The 23836-nt window shown below is 41.4% G+C and overlaps 2 protein-coding genes across 12 annotated transcripts in view; both read right to left on the bottom strand.

Annotated features, from left to right (window-relative positions):
• UBQLN1 (ubiquilin 1) overlaps positions 1-14206 on the bottom strand; it is a 36132-nt gene extending 21926 nt beyond the window's left edge. Inside the window, exon 1 of one of the 3 annotated variants that reach the window (XM_038403446.2) lies at positions 13232-14206. In XM_038403446.2, coding sequence (XP_038259374.1) covers positions 13232-13411 — 180 coding nt within the window. In that variant the 5' untranslated portion in view covers positions 13412-14206. The remainder of the gene's footprint in view (positions 1-13231) is intronic. The other 2 variants (XM_038403447.2, XM_043515167.1) reach the window with 2 other exon arrangements.
• A 9246-nt stretch (positions 14207-23452) lies between these two features.
• Positions 23453-23836, bottom strand: part of GKAP1 (G kinase anchoring protein 1) — a 45042-nt gene continuing 44658 nt past the window's right edge. For all 9 annotated transcript variants that reach the window (XM_043515169.1, XM_038403451.1, XM_043515173.1 and 6 more), the window contains one exon: positions 23453-23771. In XM_043515169.1, the coding sequence (XP_043371104.1) occupies positions 23724-23771 (48 nt within the window). In that variant the 3' untranslated portion in view covers positions 23453-23723. The remainder of the gene's footprint in view (positions 23772-23836) is intronic.

Below are 23836 nucleotides of genomic sequence, written 5' to 3'. Positions count from 1 at the left end.
ATGTGATGCCTGGGATTTCAAAAGACTATGCTAGACAAGAATGGACTTTTGCATTAATAAGTGTTAAATGGATTTCCTGGGGAATACCTAGGGAGAGGTTAATGCAAATTCCCCACCTCTGTTTAGAAAAGTCTGGCTTGCTGGGAATATCACAGTGTTGGCTGCGGAAATCAAGGAAATAGGAGGCATGCCTCAGGGCCCTATTTCACCCCGGGGTGTCCGTTACTTCCCACCACCCAACACAGATGTAATGAAGTTAAGTGGTGTCTGTATAAAATAAGTAAGAACTATTAATTATTCCTCAAGAAAGGCTTTTAATGATTTTCGACTATAACACCACCACAAACAAAACAAGAAAAGGAAAACCAAAGACCAGCACTGAATAAGAATTAATACAAAAGGCAGATTATACTGAAGACAAGCGCAAGTACAAGTAATATTGTGGACCATTTGCGAGTTCCTGAACAGTGACTCTACATATGCTGGTCCTGGCAGGTTATAATAAAAGCCCCGAAGACAAGCATAGGTAAAACTATTGATGTTTTTAAAGGCAACATAAAGCTGATGAATGACAGTTCTAGTAAATGCATGTAGCACTATGTAAAAGACAAGCAATAACACATGCAAAGCTATTACGCATAGCCATCTACTATTGATTTTATACAATGGTATCAATAGGACTATTGGCAAGAAACAGGAGGGAGAGAAATGTAGGTATCTGCCCAAGAGAGGTGACAACTGAAGGGTTAGGAGCCCAGAGTGGGTGCTCTTGGTGGACCACAGAGGGGAGAACTACTGGTGCAACTGCCCTGAACTGTGACAGCTGTTGCATATGCTTTTCCTTGTCTTAAGTTTCTATTCTTATCACCAGAAGAAAAAATGATAGAACACATTTAAAGAAATCAGGCAAAAGAACAGGAATGACTCAGTGGAACTGATAGTGATATGCAACATTTTCAACATCCAGATCACTAGTTCTAATTAGCAGTGACCAAAGTTTGTTTGCATCCTATGATTATGTTAGGTTTCAGAGTAGCAGCCGTGTTAGTCTGTATTCACAAAAAGAAAAGGAGTACTTGTGGCACCTTAGAGACTAACAAATTTATTTGAGCATAATTATTGAGCTACAGCTCACTTCATCGGATGCGTTCGATGCATCCTATCAGCCTAGTTATATTGAACATACCTCCACACCACAAAACAAAGAAAAAAACATACAACCAATGGCACCAAAGCCATCTTTTGTTGGCAGTCTCAGAAAACAGAATGACAAGGCAAGCTAACTATTTTGCTCTCTGCCCTCTAGTGGTGATCCTTGCAGGCCCTGATTGCAGCATGCCGGGGCTACATAAGTAAGCTTGGACTGCCACCTGTCTGTGCTTCATCTACTCTGTGGATAGGTGCTATATGGACAGCACCTCACAAAAGTAATAAATGCATTTAATTTTAAAGGGAAAAGGAAGAGATTTTGACAAGCTGGTGACATATTGTGAAAATTCAAACCTTTCAATTTATTTCTTGATTTAAGGACTAAGATTGTAAGCTAAATTTCTTGGAAGATTTTAGGCTTTTAAAAATCTTTCAGAAGCTTGCCATTTTTATTATTTAATTTTTAAAGAAATCATGCTTTAACTGGAGATAAAAGTGAATTCTCATTCCATGCAAGACCCCAAGATATTGATCCAAAAATGAGTTATTCATTTATACTGCAGTAGCACCTACGGACCAACCAAGTCAGGTCCCATTGAGCTAGACACCGTATAAACATAGAAAGTGACAGTTCCTACTCCAAAGAATTTGTAATCTGACAAAAAAGATAAGACAACAGATGGATGAGACAAACAAAAAGGTAGTGTTGTGGCAGTGAAGGCAAGAAAACTCTGTGCCTACACAAAGATTTATTAAGTCAATAGAGCTCTTCACACATGGAACTGATCTCAGGATGAAGGTCTAAAGTAAATTATGGCTCAGAATTTTCTTTTTAGGGGGCTTTTTAACCTTAATTGACCTTGATGGCTACTTCCTGGTCAAAAGACAAATTTTAGATACTGCTATTTACACGTGCTGATTTGTCATAAAAATAGTAGTGACTGGTAAAACACTTTAGTGACATCTTTAAAGCTGAAGAAAAATTATTAAAGTTATAATAAATGAACATTAGTATTAACTTTAAATTTAATCTTAAATCAAGTCTAATTTGCTATGACCCAATTTCTAGAAGGGACTACTCATTCAAGAGGTCAAGACATTGAAGAATTTGTGGGAGATTATATAACCACACGAAAAGAAAAGGAGTACTTGGAGTACTTTAAAATTTGTTAGTCTCTAAGGTGCCACAAGTACTCCTTTTCCTTTTTGCGAATACAGACTAACACGGCTGCTACTCTATAACCACACACTATCCAGTGCATCAATCAAAAGCAGCACCACCACCACTCCCTTCTCTCTGACATATCTATGGTTTTCAGATGACCCACAAAGGAAACACAAAAGATGGGAGACTATGCCAGTGGTGAAAATGCTAACAGCCCCTGGCAAGCTAGGGCACAAACAATTCCTACATGACATACCTCGGCCACGGAATTGGTCAAGCAATCTCTTCTGCCTACGTAGTAAAACTATTCCGAACCGTGAGCCATTTTGGGAACCTAGCAGATTGCATCAAGCAGCTCACTACATAAAGATCATCTGCATTTGCAATAGCCGCAATTATATGGTTATGCACAACGGAGATACAGTATCCCTCTTTTTAGAATTTAATCTGTTAACACAATGGGAAGCCCAGAAACACTGAAGAAAATCCAAGCCATTATTTGTGATTTTCAGCAATAGTTTTTCTGGATGGCGAACGGAAGCCAAGAATATCCAAGCCAAACAGCTAACAGATTGCCAGTTTATAATGCACTTGAAAACCCAACCAACCCACCCACCGAAACAGAACACAAGGTTGAACAATGGGTACCCCAGAAACCACTTTTTAATACAGGTGACTTATAACTATCGCCAGCAGCCTAATCTCCCATTCCTGGACAAAGTTATTGTTTTTCATTAGCTTCTCAATCTGCAATGCAACTGCCAATATAATAAACCCTTCTCAAACAGGTTCTACACTAGAATTTGGCACAGAGGAGCTGCTAGTTGCGCCTTTTAACCAGGCACAATGGACAAATAATCACATTCATTCTTCTGAATTTCAGTATGTGAAACGATACATTATGAGATACTTTTTTGTGAGGGAGGACATTTTAAAAAAATAAATCAGAAAAAAACATTCTAGGGAAAATTAAAAAATGAGGAACCTGAGCTGCCTTTCCACAGCCTCACATGGTAAGCCAAACATTGTCTGCTGACTCTGGGAAGCAATAAAAAAACAGCAATTGTGGATGCATTGGTGCCCATTCATGTGCTGACTGAAGACAAAGAGTGTTATGAAATAAAAGGAATAAAACCAAGGGAATAAAACTATCCAGAAAGACCACTCCTCATTTCCAACCAATCGTGGCCTAGCCATGGAGAGTACCTATACAACTCATAACTATGAGCTATTATAGCAAGGATTTTCAAAGAGGCCTAGAGAATTAGACACCCAACTCCCATGAAAGCTGGGCACCAAACACCTTTTGGCCTGTTGAAAATCCCAGCCTGCAACTTTATATATCTAAATAAGAAAGTGAAAGCCGCTCGCTCTTCCAAGCAGAGGACTTTTGTTTTGAACAGTGAAATACATGCAGTCCCCACACTACAGGAGAGACTGTCCAGGCTTTGTAGCTGGGTGAAAGAGTTACAAGATTTATGTTCCTAAAAGTCATTTAAAGTGCAGTTCTATTTCAAAGACTGACATCACCTTATTCAGAGCAGCTCCCTGTTATCTTCCAAGTCTCATCTATAATGACAAATAAGTTTTTACTATTATTTATTCCTATTAAAAATAGAGGCAACACAGCTAAAAGAATTAGCTGGATTCCATTCAGGTCTGGCCTACACTACAGCATTAGGCTGACCTAATTATGTCAGTGTACATACCACAGCTTGCTCCCGCTGAGGTAAATGCCCTAGTACACTGACATAACTCCACCTCCACGAGACCCCCAGGGCTTATTTCAGTGTATTTAGGGTGACACAATGTCTCTGTATACATTCTGTTACTTATAAGTACTGCTTGTCATTCTTGTCAATTTCACTACTCCGCTGGCACCAGGCTTCTCATCACCCCGCCAGGAACAGAGCAGCCACACCAGGCTTCTCAGCTCCCTGCTGGGAATGGTGCAACCAACTGGACACTGGATGCAGATCTCCCCTAGCCTGGCTACTCCTCAAGGCTCTCAGCTCCCTAGTGGAGCATGGCTGTACCCGAGAGGGAGCTCCGCGCCCAGAGTCTGGTCAGCTGCCATGCTCTGGGTGGAGAGCCAAGAGCACAACGGGGAGCCAAGAAGCCAGGGGTGGCTGCCCTGTTCCCCGCAGGGAGCCCAGGGGGAGAAGGAGGATGGGGAGGGGAGCCCAGCTCCTGGCAGGGAGCTGCGTGCGGAACTGAGAGCCCTGGCTGTCAGCCCCCACACTGCCCCTCTTAAGTCAGTGGAAGAACTCCAAGTGAAGACACCACCAATAGAAGAAGGGTTATGCGGACATGAATCACTGGCTGTAAATCAACCTAACATAGATCAATTTAAGTTTATAGTGTAGACATTCCCTCTGTCTTACACAAAGGAATCAATATTCTACTTGATAGTCCAAATACCTAAATTAAATCTGGGCAATCCCGTAAAAGCTGCAGAATTGTATTTTCTTGTGATTAGAGAGAGCAGGAAAGAATTTTTTTCCCCCAATTCCTTGGCTGAATTTGTAAGGTTGTCAGTTTAAAAAAAATTTACTAGTGAGGCAATGTAGCATAGTGGACAGAGCACTGGACTGGGACCCAGGAGATTCTAATCCCAATTCTACTGCTGGGTACTACTGGGCAAATCACTTCAACTCTGTGCCTCAATTTCACCATCTGTAAAATAGGGATAATTATCCTCACCTCTTTTGTAAAGTGGTTTGAGATCAAGTGACAAAGAGCATGATATTCCTATAAACTCAGCAAAATGATCCGGAACTAACAAATCACTAGAAAGGCATAATGAGATTCCATGTTAACTATCACTTTTTGAAGGAGAACAACACTTTGAGAACTCAGCCAAGTGTCCTTTTTAGCATACGAGTGCTACAAAGGCGTTAAATTTAAACTTACCAGAGTTAGACAATTTAGTGGCATTCTTACTGAGAAAACTAAATGAGTTCAAGTTCTAATGCTCATAAAATGGCAAGTGTTTGCTTGAGAAAAAATACATACACTGCATCCACAGGTTAGTTTTTCCACCTAATTATAAATTAGGCATTACAGAACCAAAAACATAGTAACCTACAAAGAAAAGCTAGTAGATTTATTTTAGGCAACACCAGAACTATCTTAAAAGGGATTTTATTAAAGTTCAACTAACCTTATCTTAAAGTCTGACATAACTTTTTATTAGACTGCTTTGTTTCAGCTACTGAAAGTAATATTTCTTTGGTATGGTAAATTTTAGTGATAAGGAACATAAGTTACCAACCCCATCAACAAGGGCAGGTCCAAACAAAGAATTTTTTCCTCCTTCTCAGCACGCAATCCTTAGTACTTTAGAATGTGGTCCAAGATTTCACCTAACCAAATCAAGCATCTGAGCACCCACTGCCATTCTGTCAATGATTCCTCTGCAACAAAGTATTTCATTGATTAGTTTTTCCTTGTGGACTGAATTCATAACAATATTTAGAGCAGCCCTTCAAAGTTCTGCTTTCCCAACAGACCCAGGGTGAATGATTTTTTTAAAAAACCCCATCAAGGACAGAAAATTAGATTTTGTGCTTTGGTTTATAAACTTTCATGACAATTCTGATTTACAGAAAAAAGTGATGGAGCATAGGCAATTTACTTAATTCAGAATTATCACTCAAAAATCATATTTGATTACAAGAAATGTCAGACCCTTATTCTTACAGCTGTTTGATGCTTAACTATTTTGTCTGTCAATCATTTATCAGAAAAATGTTGGTAAAATTCTTGATTGTATAAAGTTTTTTCGTTTTGTTTTTTAAATATGGCACTTTCTACCTGATCCAGATTTTGGAGAAAAGTAAATACATATTTTTTTTTAAAAAATGTCATCATTACCAAACCAAGCAGTACCTTTTTGTTGCTCTTGAACAGCTTTTAAATCAAGTTTCCAGAATGTGGGAGAAAGAATTTAAGTGATGAAGTGCTGTGTAATTCATCCCAGCAGTGTTTTTTTGTTTGTTTGTTTTTAAGAAAAAGAAATGCATGAAGAGTTGATGATTTGCAAGAATGAGTCAGTTCACATGAGTTGGCTGCAAGTTTGATGGGTTTTAACGTGTAGTTTAGGGAATAGAAGTATACTCAAAAGAAAACAAGTCAAATTTTTACTCCATTTTTGAAACTTTTATGCACTCAGCTGCTTAACTAGAAGAAAGCAATCAGACAGATCACACTATCAATAGCTGGAGAGAGCAATAACTGACTATTATGTGACTTCAGTAGTTTTGAGAGTGAACCTAGGTTGATGAAAGCCACATCTATGTTATACCATTCATCAATCTGTGGACTGCTAGAAAACCACTGAGAAAGGATTTACACTAGTTTACAGAAATTGAAAGCAAATTGCACACATCAGGAATATGAAAATATAGTGCCAACATTCTGTTCCCTTTCATATATATATAGTTTTATAATTACGTTAATACTGTTCAACATCAGGCCTTAATATGTGGAATGTGGCTAAGCTGCAATTGTGGGAACCAATAACAATTTTGAATTGCATGATTTATGCATTTAAACATTCAACTATAGTGTTCCATGAATAGCTTTTCCCCTTTGGGTGTTTTTAAGATAAAAAGAACACCAATGCACAAACAGCCATCTTTTTATCATGCAGAACTACAGAATAAGAGATACATGTGCATGTATGCTTGTAAAAAGGCATTCCAGCATTTTAAAATTGAGTACAGTGTAATGTGCACAGCACATTATTTTAAAATACATGGCATCTTATTTTTAAGTTATTGGAAATTACTCCAAACATCTCAAACACAATTCAAAGAGGACAAGAAACACTGTATGGTAAAGCTGAAATTTAAAAAAGGAATCATGAGAGCACAGAAACACTTGAAATTTTTCTCTATGGTTTCATAATTTAAGTTGCATTGTACTAACCTTACCAAGAGAAGATTTACCTGTGAGCTTAGGACAAATAAAAATTTCAGTCCTGAGGGTAATTTTTTGCAAGAGTTATAACCACTTAAATACAGGATCCTAAAGTAAGAGTGCCTTGACTACTACAAACAATCTATAGAATATTTCTATGCATGTTTTGGAGCATTTTAATATGTAAGTAGACTGTTTGTGTACAAGTTAAAAAGATAAAGCAGGCTGCATTTTTCTGCCAGGACTGTAGTATTTACAAAATAATGCATGACTTGACATTTGGGGATTTTTGTGTATGTGTAGGTGGATGGAAACAGTGAACTCCCTACACTCAGAACCTTGAACATTGCCAACTTCAACTCTGGATTGCATGAAAGGTTAACAGAGAGCATGAGCTCAGAAACACAAAGAAGCACACCAGTGAATGCCCAGAGAGCTTTAACTCCTCCAAGGTAAACTGCCTAAAAATGAAAAGAGTAAAGTTGTTTAAGGTGTACGATTCTAACATCCTTTACCATTCAAACACAGTTTAAGTCATTCTTTAAATAGGAGGAGAGATTATTTAAGGAACAACAGGCCCTTAAAATGACTTCCTCTCCCCCAGCCCCCACTTTTGCCCTCTTCCCTACGACCGCTCCTAAAACATCTCTTCTTAAAACAATTCAACTGAAAAAGAACTAACAAAATCATTCCCTTGAATACAAGAACGTTCTGCAATGTGCATCTTCTGGAAGAGCAGTCAGCAAGCTCCTATATCTGTGATTGATTCTTCAAACAAAAGATGAAAGACCTAGCCAAATAATGTACCTAGTCTGGAGTCAGCAGGTTTACAGCTATTCCTTATCTCTCAATATACTACTAATCTTTGTACAGTTGTGCAAGTTTAGTAGTAGACCCATTTCAAAAACAATGAAGCTATAGGCCCCAGTCCTTGGGTCAAGCCCAGCTGCGTTCAGCACAGAAACAAAGGTGCTGGGAAAGAGAGGCATGGCAATATTCCACCTTTATGGTCAACTAGGCTAGCTACAGCTTATTTGGGTTTTGATGCAAGTTAGAGCAGTCTAAGCGCTGCTCTAATCTATGCATGGGTGTAATGGTCCCCCAAGAAGCTGTTGTGCTCTGGTGTTTCCTGGATGCCACAAAAACACTCTAGACACATTCCCTCCTGGCTTAAATACACCCTATACTGGGGCTTTATCCACACTGGCAATTGAACGACAAAACTTTTATCTTTTAGAAGTGTTAAAAAATAAAAAACACCCCCAAAAGACAAAAGTTTTGCCAACAACAAGCACGGTGTGAACAGCACTCTTGCCGACAAAGCTAACCCCACTCGTCGGGGGTGGAAGTTTTTGTCAGCAGAAGAGACGACAAAGAGTAGCTACACTGCGCGACTTTTAGCGGTATGGCTGTAGCGATAGATCCATGTCACTAAAAAGCTGTGTAGTGTAGACATAGCATGTACATGCAAGATCCAGACTAATTCACCAAAGAGTGTCACGTGAGGTCTCATAAAAATTGGTGTCACACTGGTCATTGCTATCATTGTGAAATACATGTAGGAATGCTGTGTAAGGAGTTATTTATATACAAGGCTACATTTTTATTACCGATATTTTTAGTAAAAGTCATGGACAGGCCACGGTCAATAAACAAAAATTCATGGAAGCTTGTGGCCCGTCCCTGACTTTCACTAAAAATATCCCTGACAAAATAGGGAGGCGAGTCCCCACCACATACCCCGACTGGGCAGCTGCAGGACTCACCTGTTGCCCCCAGCTGGACAGCTGCAGGGTGCCCCCATCAGTGTGGGGGTGGGAGCTGCGGGGGAAGGGGCCTGGCTGGGAGCTCCAGCCCCAAGGCAGAAAATGTCACAGAGGTCAATGCAAGTCACGGATTCTGTGACATAATCGTAGCTGTTTTTATATATACAGAAAATTATGTTCCGAAACATCTGTTATCCAGGGACAGGTTACCAGTAAAAATGAAAAACAGGTTTTCTGTCAGAAAAGAAATGTTTATATAGTTGACCGTTTACATGTAAATTAAGTATTGTATGTTTCACAATGCTAATGAAGGACTACAGAAAAACTTGAGAGAGAAAAGTAATAGGAAGAAGCAAACAGAGGAGGAAAGGCAGGAATATCAAAGGTTTCTCCGCTGTAATTGGGGGACAAAAGACACCCCGTTATCCCTCACTTAGGAAGTAAGTGGACAGTGAATTTGCTTCATGAAAGTGGGATCTCAACCAGGCTTGGCTGAAAACACTGGAGAGAACTTCGGGTGAGATAATCTTCTTCAGATAAGAAGATAACTTGCTAGTTAAGTTTAGTTTTTAAAAAGCAGGTTATGATTTTGTTTTTTGTGTAACCATTTGTATTCTTATCATGGTAACATGAATCTCTGTTTTTTGATTATGAACTTATTCTTGTTTTCACTATAGATATATCTAAGCATTGTGATGCTAAGCACAGTGGTGATCCAGAGTTGAAGCTTATAAGCTGGTCTGTACTGTTTCTTTGGGAACAGCAGACCTGGTAATTCGATGAGTGTTCAGTGAATAAGGGGCTGGACACTGCAGAAATGCTCTGAGGATGGGGGTTAGTGTTTGCTATTTCTCGCTATCTGTACAGACAGAGCAAGGCCTGCGGAGGCCTGGAAGTCAATGCTTGTGCTGCCAGATGCTGGTGGTTTCAGGGAACTAATCCACCACACCGCAAGCACAAACAAGACTTCCTCACACTAAGGGCAGTTGATGGTGAGGTGTCTCAACCCTGGGTACTGTCACACTGTTCTATTCCAGAACTCACTGTGCAGTACACTTTTCTTAAAATGAACTTCAAAAATAAAGTCTCAAATGACTAAGGGATTATTATGTTGGTTACAGATATACAGTCTAAGGTGAACTGAAAGGCTATTGAATCTGCCAACACAAGTTCAGACCCTCACCTAATTTCTATGTTTTTCCTGCAGCTATGGAGCACATCATTGTCCCTGCCTACACCAGCAAAAGGACCCATTGCTGACTATGTGTCAGCAACAGATGCAGCTGGTGTTCAAAACTATTTGATCATGTCTACACTTAAAATAATCCATTTCTAGCACTGGTTCAACTGCATCCATTGCTGACAGTGAGCAACAACAACAGGTTAATGTGATTGTATAGCAAGAGCTGCTAATATCTAAAGTATTACAGGAGCTTCAGACCTTACATCCTCAGATGTTAGCAGGGCCATCAACTATTGCAGAGATGAAACCCTGGCCCCACTGACGTATATGGTAGCTTTTGCCATTGATTTCAATGGGGCCAGCATTTCACTCAAGGTCTTATGAGGTAAAAAGTAGGATCTAATTTTAACTAATTTGCTTAAGTATTTGCAATTTAAGTAGGTATATATATTCTGTAAATCACCTGACGTCCAAAACTTATGTTTATTTTGGGAAAATATTTCATTACTCCATTAACTAGTTTATAAGTATTCCAATTTTTAGACAGCTGTCTAGTAGCAAAGACAGGTTTCAGAGTAGCAGCCGTGTTAGTCTATATCCACAAAGAGTACATCTACATTAAAATATCACATTTTTAAAAAGTAGTCAGAATTTATAGATCTACTGTACATGTATTTCATATATAGATCCAAGGAATAATATTTAATGATAAAAAGTCACGCATAAGTACATTGGTCTACCCAGATACTTATAATGAACTCATTACTATACTACCTAAGCAGGACTTGGAAAATCCATTGGCAAGTGTAAAGCTTTTCATGGCAAGTGAGAGTCCTAAACTAGTTCCTATACAGAACACAAGAACTCTGAAAAACAAATTTCCAGATGTAAAATGATGCAGAGTTGTTATTTGTAGCCCCCAAACAACTCTAGGCTAAATGCTCAAAGCCACCTAGGAGAAAAGAGACATATTGCCTATTAATTTCAACTAAAGATTTGTCTACATCCCTGAAAAGGCTTTGAATATCTCAGCTCTAATGTTGAAAGTTGCAAAGTTTTGACAAAAGAGTGAAATAAGACTAATCAGTTTCACTACTGCTATTCAGAACTCTCAGGTCAAGGGGGAAATGAAAAAAATTTGTCAGTTTCACACAGCTGCTGCTTAGGAAAGCAGCCAGAAGTATCAAAGCACTCTGGAATTTTGACTAGGCAAGAAGAGTCCAAAAATGAAGCTTGTAGGCAGCGTAGCAGAGAGCCTACCCCACTGCAGCAGTCAGGTGGCTCTGGAAAAACTAAGAGTATGTCTACACTGGACATGCTACTGCAGTGTAGACAAATATTAGAGATGGAAGGGGTTCAACTTCAAATCCAACTCGGAAGGGGTTCAACTTCAAATCCAACTCTGACAAGCAGTAGTTAGGTTAGTAATTAGCAGTTTCTACAGCAGGGCTTAAGTCATCTTAATTACATTGAACAGGGAATGAAATTTTTCACAACTCAAAGATGTAGTTAAGCTGACCTAATTCTGTACCATAGACCATCCCTAACAGGCAAAGCAGCCAAGAGGAAGACGATGATGAAACTTCTGGCCTATCAGCCAGAAACTGATCTAAAAAAACAAAATGAAATTCCTAAGCAGGGCCCAAAGGGAATGCCTTGATAGAAATTTCATCATCTTACCCCTTCCTAGTAGCAGCAAGAGGCTGGCTGTGCTTTTAACCAGATTGTTGATCTTAAGTCTTGCTACTGGAGCTCCCATCTTGTCCTTTATATCCTTATCTGGCTAGGAAGTTATGATCTTCGGCCAGTAGGCAGCTGGTGCAATTTTCTACACACTGGGCATGTTCCAAAACACCTAGTTGCAAAGGCTTAGAAAAGGCGGCTACCATTTTGGTTGAAGTCATTATGGAGTTAAATTTAAGTTGCATACATTGAATGTTCCAGTGATGTGCAAAAATTAAGCACTTTTTAATAAGAGCATGAAACAAGCTCTCATGGGTAACGTTTTTTGGGTTTTTGCAGCTCCATTAGTGTGGCAAAGTCTGTATCCATCACCAGCAGGAAAACAACTACTCTACAGCTAGATGCTTTGCAGTTTAACTGTTCATATCCTAGGCCCTGCAGCCACAGAACTTCATGGTTCTCCTAAGCTAAATAGAATCAGGCCTGATCCGTATTTGGATGGAAGGTCTCTAAAGAAAGACTTAAGTATCACAGGAAATGGGGTTGATTCAAGAATGGCATTCTTCCCTATGAACCCAAGGTGCAAAGGAACGAATTGATTTTCATTAGAACACAGAAAAAGATCCTAACAGCTCATGATCATTAGACTATACCATTGGAGAAACTACTGTGTAATGACACCAGCACATTCCCACACAGCTGTGGCTGCATTTCACTGGCAGCATCCTTATCAATATAATTTTAAGGGGTAATACTCTTTTTGGGTAAAGACATCACGTGCACACCCCCTAACTAAACTACACGCTGCACCCCTTTCTTCAGCCACGAGGACTGTCAGGTGAAGGCTGTAACTATCCTCTCTCATCCTCAACCTCTGCCTAACTGGTAACCCATGCACTATGCGTGTCAGGTCGAGGCCAAGGCTCAGCTGGCTGGGCTTAGGCTCAGCTCACCGTATGAGAGCTAAAGCCACTCATCTCCTCTCGCCGACGGGACTACAGAGACCGGAGCTGAGGACTCACCGCCAGTGGGCGAGTCGGCCCCGGCGGCTCGCAGCAGCGCTAGCCGTGCTATAGCGGGCCATACTCAGGGCCAGGGCAGGCAGCGGCAGCGCACAGGGTAACACAGCGGGGCGCTGCTTCGTCACCCGCCAGGGCTCTGGCTTGGCTAGGAGGCCCCCGCACTGCGGCTAGGCTCGGCTGCGGGAGAGTGCTGCCAACCTCAGCCTCTCCCCACGGGAGCAGGGCGGCAGTGGCTCCCCAGGGCTCGGAAACTCAGTCGGGGGGCAGGAAGCTGCGCGGCCTCGCCCACCTCCCCACCGGCGCTGCTACCGGCACGGCCTCCCGGGCCCGCCCCCCTCACCTGCCGCACGTTGCTGGTCTCGGACACCGCGAACTCCTCCTTCTCTTTGGGGGTTTTCACGGTGACTTTGATGATCCGCGGCTCCGAGGCGGCGGCGGCGGCGGCGGCGGCTCCTCCTCCCGGGGCGGGGGAATCCGGGGAGCTGCGGCCCCCGGGGGGGCTCTCTCCGCTCTCGGCCATGGCGGGGGAGGGGACTGCTTACTCGAGGGCTGGCTGGCTGGCTGGCTCGCTCTCGCCGCGCGGGGCACGCTAGGTAAACCCGGCCCCTCACCGCCGCTGCCTCGCGCGCCGCCACCAAGAAACACTCGCGACACTCTCACTCCCGGAGAGTTAAACGGAAACAACCCCTTTCAGGCGCGGCGCGCACAGATGACGTTGCGAATGAGGGAAGTTACTAGAAAGGGATGTTGTCTCGCCGGGCGTGGGGCAGATAGGTCAACCTAGCGCGCATGCGCAACGAGTGTTGCGCAGTATCAACTTGATAGCAGTGCGCAACCAGATCCACCGTAGGCTCTAGATTAGCCGCTGTGAGACTCCTTCCGGTTCGCATGCATAGCCAGTGCGCCTGCGCATGTCACCTGACCGGGCTAGAGCGATGGTGCGTTGCGTTCGCTTTGCTTAGTGCGCATGTGCGGCCTTTGGCCTTCTGCTTGAGCGTCGGAGGGAGAGACCTCAGTGGTTCCTGACTGTCTTGCTTGGAACCTAGGAGAGTCCCGCCTCCGCCTCCGCCTCCCTCTTTCTCGGTGCTCCGCTGTCTCCGGGTGGAGACGAGGGTCCGTGGCACTGCCAGCGCAGCACACGCAGCGTGCACGGTGCCCAGGACTTGTTCATTGCTGGGGCTTCTGAAGCAGGCAGGCCCACTGGTTTCACTCTGCAACGTGTATGTTGCACAGCAAGGGGCCCGGAGATAGCTGCGCTCCAGGCCGTGTGGGTAGGCGTCATGCCCGACTCTGGCACAAGTAAGGTAAAGCACCAAGTACAGCCCACCCGCCCCAACGAGCGAAAATCTGCGTCCCCTTTATGCAGAGCTGCTAGGGCATGGTGTCATGCATCTCACCTGACACATGCATGTGGCAGCTTCGTCACATCACTTGCCCCACTCCCCCCATAACTGGTAAATTGTCAGGTGTGTGTGAGACAGCCAGGGTCTCATAGCTTAGGGGGTGTAAATAGTTCTCACCCCATTCCCACTGCCATAGATCAGTGGTTTTCAACCGTTTTTCATTTGCAGACCCCTAAAAAAACTTCAAATAGAGGAATGTAGCCCTTGGGAAATCTTAGACCTCCTCTGTGGACCCCCAGTTGAAAACCACTGTTCTATCATAACCACCATCGCAGACCCCTTAGATATAATCTGTGGACCCCCAGGGTCCATGGACCACAGGTTGAAAATCATTGTTCTAGTGATACCTGAGAGGTTGCAAAAGATCCAGGCGGATCTGCTTAGTATAGGGTGTAAATCTCCAGTCTGGTACTATCATATCTACTTTGCCACAGTGCTTTCCAGGATCCCTGCCAAGTTACCGGCTTGGTTGTGCTGGCTGGAGCCCTAGCCTCCACTCTGCACCCAGCCCAAGGAATAGAATCCTGGGAAATTGTTACCCACCATTCCACTGCTGACTTACAGTCAAAAAGCTGTATAACCCATTGGTAAAGTGCCACATTCCCTCTTCCAGTTGGCCTGTATACAATATAATACCCTAGTTTTGCTACCAGTTACCCCTACTGGAAGAGATGTGCAACATATAGATGAAGATTCTGCATTCAAACCTTGTTAATGACCCAGGTAGAGCGGTCAATCAGGGGAAGAATTTGCTGGATGGTAAAACTAGACAAATAATAGTATGGCCGGATTTTGGAATTTACATCACTACACTCCCACAAATTAGTCACCTACCCAGAAAAAGATCAGAGTGAAGGGCAAATCCTGTTCCCTGCCTCCACCACTCCTGTGGCGTCTTGCCAGCAAAATTGGTGCAAGCCCGCATATCAGAGCAGAAAATGGGGCTTGTTCCTTGCGTGGTATGGAGTGGCAGTGGCTCCCTATGCTCTAATGCAAAGGAATAGGGCAAGAGGAGGATCTGCTGCTATATAGAAAATTCTATACTCTATACTTCTATACATATTTAAAGTGTGCTAAAACCATAGGATTAATGCAGTCTCAGCTCCCCAACCACTCCAAGGCTGGCAGTGAAGACTGTTTCACCCCCTTCCTCATGGGGATTTCCTTAGAGCTGAACTACTTTGTCCACTCAGCAGCCAATCCTGGAATCTTTACTCGGGATCTTTCTGTCATAAACATTCACCATTTTGAAAGGCTGCAGAACTATAACAGAAGCATCCACAGCCATACCATTGTTAAGGTATAGGACGAACTGTGTGGTAACTAGATATGTTACCACACAGTAGGGGTAACTGGTAGCAAAACTAGGGTATTATATTGTATACAGGCTAACTGGAAGAGGGAATGTCCCCTATGTGGACATGTTGACATAGGTCAACCTAGCACCTCCTCTGTTACCAGTCTCTGAAAAGAAAGCAAACAGATCTGTTTAGGCAGACTGTGCTAGAAAATACATAGTAAAGGCAGTGAACTGTGCAGCCTGGACGTATGGTCAGACGGCAGAGAGATGTGGATCTCCACCCAAGAGAGGCAATAGCTAGGGAGCTGACAGCCTGAGAATGGGTGCTCTTGCTGGAGCGTGGGGGTGGAAATATAGGTGCAGTTGCCCTGAATATAACAGTTCCCGCAATGTACAGCAGTGGAAATTGTCTTGAAACAGCATTTTATACAGAAATCAAGCATCAGATTGGGGATCAGAATTTCATTTGCAGTCCACAGGTTAGAGACACACGATTTGGGGTAACCCAGGAGCTAATCTATGTTTTACATATATTTGAATCCCACCTACAAAGCAGTTGTACAATTGGGGATATCACAAAATAATGTGTTCTTACAAATATTAAGAATTACACAGTTCCACATTGTTTGGAACAGCCCTTTTATAAATTTTCAGTTTGAATGAGGCCGATTACTAATGCCATGATTCAATGAGAACATTTAAGAAAATGGGAACAAGTAATTTACTGCAGCCTGGTTGTGGAGAATGATTTACTAATGCACTAGAGAGGGTCCTCATCATAGAATTAGTCAAGTGTGGGGGAAAGTTCATTAAGAAAGTAAGGTTTCTTGATCCACCTACTCCTTTCAGTCCAGACGATAAGGAAGAGTCAGTTTGTCGAGTTTCAACGTCTTTTTTTTTCTTGCCATTTTCTCAGGGGACCAAAGAAACAACGTATTTGTTCAGAGACATTAAACTACACTGGTGTGAACCCATCTCACACCTTTTAGCTAGCAGCATATGAGAACCAGAAAGTGAAACGAACCGTAAACATAGGATTTTTACAACTGTTCTATTTTCTTCCCTCTACAGGCTATGTACGCATTGTAGATGGGAGGTATACTTGCCAAGTTGGGTATACACACTAACTTTGCTCAAGCTGACATGCTAAAAATAGCAATGTAGTCATCGCAGCACTGTCTAGCCCAGGGGTGGTCAACCTGAGCTTGAGGAGCTGCCAGAATGTACCAATGTACACTCCCAAAGAGCCACAGTAATACCTCAGCAGCCCCCCCATCAGCTTCCCCCCACCCCGCTCCCAGTGCCTTCCACCCACCAGCAGCCCCACCGATTAGCACCTCTTCCTCCCTCTCCACACCTCCCAATCAGCTGTTTCATGGCATACAGGAGGCTCTGGGCAGGAGGAGCAAGGGCACTGCAGACTCAGGAGAGGGGCCAGGAAGGGGTGAAGTTGAGGGTAGGGCCTGTGCCACGGGTTGAGCAGTGAGCACCTCCCAGCACATTGAAAAGTTGGTGCCTGTAGTTCCAGCCCCAGAGTCTGCCTATACAAGGAGCTGCATATTAACTTCTGAAGAGCCGCCTGTGGCTTCAGAGCCCTGGGTTGGCCACCCCGGTCTAGCCTTCTGAGCACATAACCAGGATCTCAAAACAGGATTGTATTTGGGTGGCAAGTGTGAGCTGTTGTGGTACACTGCTATTTTCAGTATGTCAGATTGACCAGAGCTAGCGTGTTCATCTACCCCAATTGAGAATTACACCTCCCCGCTACAGTATAGATATTAGTAAGGGGAAGTAGATTTAAAAAAAAAAAATTAAGAGTATCTTGACAATGTTCTTTCAACTCATACTCCCCTTCTCCACTTTGCTCTTTTTCTTCTTGCCCTGCTCCTAGTCCTTTCCCTTTTCCCAGCTAGTTTTTCTGCATCAATTTCTGACTACAAGTGCTATGTCATTTGGTATAAAAAAGTTCTTTGGTGCAGGGAGTTAACTTTTTCCTTTTGTCATTTTCCTATTGCTACAGTTTGAACATAGGAAAGCTGAAGTTTTGCAGTTAGAGGGGCAGATTCTGGCATAATTCTGGAACTAATTTGGGACATTTACATCTGTGTGACATCAAACTCTGGCCAGCCAAACCTTGCACAATTCTGCTTCCATAGGAGAAACAAAACGTTTGATAGGAACAGACTCAGCTATTATGATAATATAAATGAAAAGCTTCTGATATAACAATGTTTATGCAAATATTTTAAATAGTTTTTGTTAATAAACTGATTTTAATATATTGTTTTATTTAACCCAATAAGATACATTGTTTGCATTGTGCTAGGATATTGCTGCTCTTTGGTCACACTGGTAACTACCAGGCTGATGGCCGAGTATTCCAGCCACCCAAGAAACAGTGATACACTCCCTAAAGTGTCCAGTCTGTGATTATAAAATAGCTAACCCTTAGGAGAAAAGGAATTGTTAAAATTGTATATAAAGTGTATTACATCACTTATAAATAGTCCCAAAAGAAAAACAAAACATAACTAAAAATTACTTCTGATTTTAATTAAAAGGAGTTTTTCAGATGTAGGTCTCAGGTAGCAAGTGTTATACCCATTTCTCCACCTGCTCCCCTTTCTTTTCTGTCTTTCTCTTTCTGATTAAGACTTTTGAACTTAATTTTAAAGTTGAATCAGAAGTTCTAAACTATATTAAATTCCCAGCTCTGCCTAGTAAATGATAGATATATTCAGAATTACCTCAGTTTATCTTTAAATCAGTTTGAAAGCCAGTTTAGTTGAACAGATACAAAACTCCTGTGTAGACACGCTGAATTCAATTTACCAAGTGTCAGTTTAGTTTAACTGGGTAAGAACTGAGCCAGGTTTAAACTGAACTGAGTATCCACATAGGGTTTTGAACCAGTTTAACTACATTTCAAAATCACACCTTTAGTTAAACGGATGCAATTTTGACAAGACCTCAGCAAGTGTAATTACATTGGGCTGAAAGATGATGTAAAGTTACAGCAATTTAAGATCCACTCAGATATTTGACTGCAGTCCACATCTAAGACCTCCAAGGAGCGCTCCAGCAAAACCAAGAAAAAACACTAAACATTCCTAGTGTTTCTAAGATTAAAAAAAAAAAAAAAAAAAACACTAGAAAACACACACACACCCTGCCGCCGCCCCACATACACCTTTATGGCCTTGTTTATACATAATGGAGCAACAGAGGGGAACCATTTTCCCTTTGTAGGTCATCTTTTAGAGATTCCAATTATCACATATAGTTTACTTGTTGCTAAATGACAAGAGCAGTGTTTAAGACTGTTGCTGTTGACAAAGAATGCAGCCCTATCTTGAAGGATACTGTAGACTCCGTTAAAGAAGTTAAGCTGAAAACAAACTATTATGTTAACTGGATAGCAACTATCATGTATTATTATTATTGATATGGGGCTCAATGCTGCACAGTGTGGAGCACTGTGGCCCTAATCCAGTAGGGCATGTAAGCATGGTGCTCTGCTGCAACAGAGCTAGAATGCTTCACACCGTGCAGCATTGAGTCCATGATAAAGATTAGTTGGTCGTGAAGTAAGAATACTGCATTTTGATTAAGTAGGATCTGACTTTTAAGGAAACTGTGACATTATTGACATGAACTGTAACCGTATAGATCATTGTTGCAACCAGGGTCCTATGGTTGCACCAGCTCTCGTACAGAGGGTGTCAAGTGGGGAAAGGTTGCAGTTTGCTGGTTATGATTATGCTGTCTGTATGTGTGTATCATGTTTGTATTTGAAGGCATGAATATTGGCTATGTACTTGTATCTCAATGTGTTTGATTCTAAAGTAGCCTCAGCAATGCATTTGATCAGCTTCTTGAGAAAGAACTATTCTCAGAAAGTGTCCAATCAAGAAACACTTAACTGACAACGGACTTTGGGAGATGTCAATCCACATCTGAGCTTTCCTGGGAACATTCAAATTAACATGTAAACAATGGTGTCAGCTTGCAAAGAGCTGAATCATTCATGGACATGTGACTTGCCCAGGTGGCTACAAACTCCATCTTGTTGCTGTGATTTTTCACAGAACAAAGGGGCCTCCACGCACAAGAGAAAGTCTATTTAAACCCCTGGGAGACCCCTCCATTTTGTCTTCAGCTGTCTAAAGGGAGAGCCTCTCCACCCCCAAGGATACCTGAAAGAAACAGGAACAAAGGATAGTAACTACAGGGGTGTGAGTGATTGCTGGACCCAGACTCGGAAAGAGTCCAGTCTGTGAAAGAAGCTTACTGGAACATCTCTGGGGGTGAGATTTTATCTGCAGTCAGTTTCTTAATATATTAGGCTTATACTTGCGTGTTTTGTTTAATTTTGCTTGGTAACTTACTTTGTTCTGTCTGTTATTACTTGGAACTGCTTAAATCCTACTTTTTATACTTAATAAAATCACTTTTTGCTTATTAACCCAGAGTAAGTAATTAATACCTGGGGGAGCAAACAGCTGTGCACATCTCTCTATCAGTGTTATAGAGGGTGAACAATTTATGAGTTTATCCTGAATAAGCTTTATACAAAGTAAAAGATTTATTTGGGGTTTGGATCCTGTTGGGTGTCTGGTGCTGGAGACAGGAACTCTTGCTAAGCCATTTTCAGTTAAGTCTGCAGCTTTGGGGCGAATGGTTCAGACCCTAGGTCTGTGTTGGAGCACACTGATGTGTCTGGCTCAACAAGACAGGGTTCTGGAGGCCCAAAATGGTAGACAAAACAGGCTCAAAGGTAGTCTCAGCACATCAGGTGACAATCCCAACAGGTCTCTGTGACCGAACCCATCACAGAAACCATTAATGGACTACTACCAGGAGTGTCAGATAATGAATGAAAATCTCACTTAAATTTTGTCGGAACATTTTACTTGACATTTCTAGGTCTTTCTGCATAAAGTAGGCGCCTTTCCAGTGCTCTACATGATCTTTCCTTCTCATTAGCTTCTTAGTTTGTTTTTGCTTATTTATTTCTCCTTGGTATCTAAAGCCTCTTAAGGCTATATGCAACTTTATCCTAACAGGTATCTGTTTGTCTCCTTTCACTACCTATAGTATGTTCCATGCTCTGGTCTATCCTTATTGTGCTCTTCTTTCTCTTCTCACTCACAAACCTGGTCCTTTCTTCATACCAACTTTATATTTAGACCAGCTTCTTTCTTCCTTGAGCCAAATTACCTTCTTTTGTCCTTCAAATTCCTCCTCAAATTAGTTTTACATTAGTTTTCTCTGTATAATCTCAATTTCGTCACCCCTTCCTGCTCTCACACCTGATCACATCTAAAAAATAAATTGAAACAAAACCAAAAAGTATATATAAAAAAAACCATGATCTAAAATGTCCCGAGTAATCTCTCAAGAGCAGCCCCTTCTTTCTTCATTCCTGGTCTGTTTCTCCATTAGTTATCTATTTTAGATTGTAAGGCATTTAGGACATGGTCCTTGTCTTCTTTCCAGCTTGTATAGTGCTATATACACCAAATTTACTATTGAGTATGTAGTACTTCAGAGTTAATGCTATAATGTATTTGTATATCTATGCTATTTGCTTTTAAATGTGTTAATTTTCAACAAAATCCTTTAAAGTAAGAGTGGAAGGCATGACTTATATTTCTACACATAAGCAGCAAAATATATCCATCCAGGTCAGTCCTCCCTTACTGATCTAAATTATCATAGGAACTGCAAATTCTGCAACTGTTGTGTTAATGAACATTCTTGATAGGACGCTCAACTTTTATGTTAACCAATTACTTCACTTGTTATTAATTACTCCAGGACCAGTTGGCTTTTTCCTCACACACCAGTCCTGTGCAATCACTGATTTCAAAAAGGCTTTGAGTTTCAAATTAAAGTCAAGCTTGCAAAGAAAAACGTGTGTGTATAGGACCCCAGTGCAGTAGCTGAACTATTCTTAAACAATGAACTTGTCCTTGCAACACCCTTGTGAGGTAGGGAAGTATCTTCCTGAGCTACAGAGATTAAAGTGACTTGCCCAAGATTGGAGTTGGGAGCTAAACCCAGACAGAGTCCCAGTCCAGTGCTTTAGGTCCCTAGCTTCTATTGAAAAGGCTATGGGAGTTAGGGACCTGTCATTTATATCTTTGAAAGTCTCTCATGTAGTGACAGTATATTTACAGAGTTTAAACCAATAAGCATTTATAGCTCAAGCTGTAGTCGTGCATGTTTGTTTGGGGGATTGTGGGGAATGGGAATGAAGGGTATTTCATGGCACTAGAATAAGTTAATATTACTGTAGATTTGGTCCCATTGTGATGCAGAGTACGCAAAGCCCTGGTTATACTCCAACATGTTGGCCTTACTAAAGGCTTGGTTTAGGTAGTGTAAAAATCAAATATGTAGTATGCTTTTTTATTGCAAATAAACTTCCAGCAGCCATGTTCTTGGTTTCAATAAGAGTCTCTCACTGACACATTTACAGACAGAGATGAATGGTATTATGGAGACAAAAAGAAAAGGAGTACTTGTGGCACCTTAGAGACTAACAAGTTTATTAGAGCATAAGCTTTCGTGAGCTACAGCTCACTTCATCGGATGCATTCGATGAAGTGAGCTGTAGCTCACGAAAGCTTATGCTCTAATAAACTTGATAGTCTCTAAGGTGCCACAAGTACTCCTTTTCTTTTTGCGAATACAGACTAACACGGCTGCTACTCTGAAACCTGTCATTATGGAGACACTTTCCCCAGGGCACTCGTATCCTAACAAGAGCTAAATATTGATAATTAAATAGTTAAAAAAAAGCTACATAATGTGGAGTTAAGGTTGCTTGGTGGTATGTTGTTCCTCTTGCAGAATGCTGAATTGATCAAAAAACTCAAACTTCTGAAAACCAGGAAATAGACAGTTAAGGTTCGCTATGCAACCTTAACATTGCCCTCTTTCAGCAAGGCCCCAACACGCTCCATTGACACACATCTTTATTCTGCCAACCCTGAGAGTTAGTGAAATGTACAAGCTATTCACCTTTTACAACCATTCACTCTCCCCCACAGGATTCCATCTAACATTAATAAGGGACACAAAACAAAAAATTGAGGACTACATTAATGTGAACTAGGAACCTTTTAGTTCATGCCCACAGCGTCCACATGGGAAAGTTACAGCACAGCACTTTGGTGCACACTGCTATTCATGCTCCTGTAGTCTGAATAAACCCCTCAGTCTTTAGTACCTCTGACTCAGTTTTACAGTACAATGCAGCAAAAGAAAACCAAGCGGGGCTGTAACTTGAGAAGCCCTCAAATGATCCAAAATTTGGATCACTAATGCTACTCCTTGCGCTCTTATGGGGCGCATCAAATTTCAAAGCAATTGGATTAACTGTTCAAAGTTTAGAGAACTTACAAAAATAGAGCTTTAAAACATAAAATGGCAGGAATGGAAACTCTCTAGTCATCTTTCTGTATTGGGGCATGCACAGTGTTAAATTGTACATTTTCTTAAATACCATTCTGGATCACCCAAAGATTTAGTGAGTGCCCAGCACTATCTTGGATAAAACTTGACAGACTATTTTTACCCTAGCTCATCAACTATTTGATCAATAGCTTTGGACAAAAACCCCACCTAGAAACCTTTTTTAAATGCCTTTTTATTTTCTGGGGCTTATATTTCTGAAAATCATGGCTCAAACAACTCCAAATTTGGGTCACTAATCCTATACTGCACCCTTCTAAAAACACACTTAATTTCAAAAGAAATCCAACTAAGCTTTTCAATTTTAGAGGAATTAGGAAGGTTGACCTTTAAATAGATGTAATGCAACCTATTCTAAAAAGCAAGAATTTAGACATACAAATGAAAGAGTAAATTTTATTGACTGATGAAAACTAATTATGGCATTAACAGCAACAATGTTTGAGCTCTGCTAGAACAGTTCTCTACTTTTTCTTTAACAGAAAGTGCAACAAATTAACTATTTAGAATGTCAGTCAAATTAGTAATTGTTAGCTTCTTTCCAAAAAAACTGCATAGTTTTGCAGTGTACAACAAATATATACATTTCTGCAAAACCCTGAAGAACAAGATTTGATTTTTTGCTTTCAACTTGATGGCAAGTATAATCACCTGCATTGGTCAGATTCGGAGTTTCTTTTCCCTTTTCTCCCACCCTGTAGAGGAAAAGTGAAATAGTAAACTTACTAAAAATATTCAAATATGTCAAATGTGCATGTCT

The sequence above is a fragment of the Dermochelys coriacea genome, chromosome 5, assembly GCF_009764565.3.
Source record: "Dermochelys coriacea isolate rDerCor1 chromosome 5, rDerCor1.pri.v4, whole genome shotgun sequence".
Taxonomy (NCBI): domain Eukaryota; kingdom Metazoa; phylum Chordata; order Testudines; family Dermochelyidae; genus Dermochelys; species Dermochelys coriacea.
This window is presented reverse-complemented; position numbering and strand designations above follow the sequence as displayed.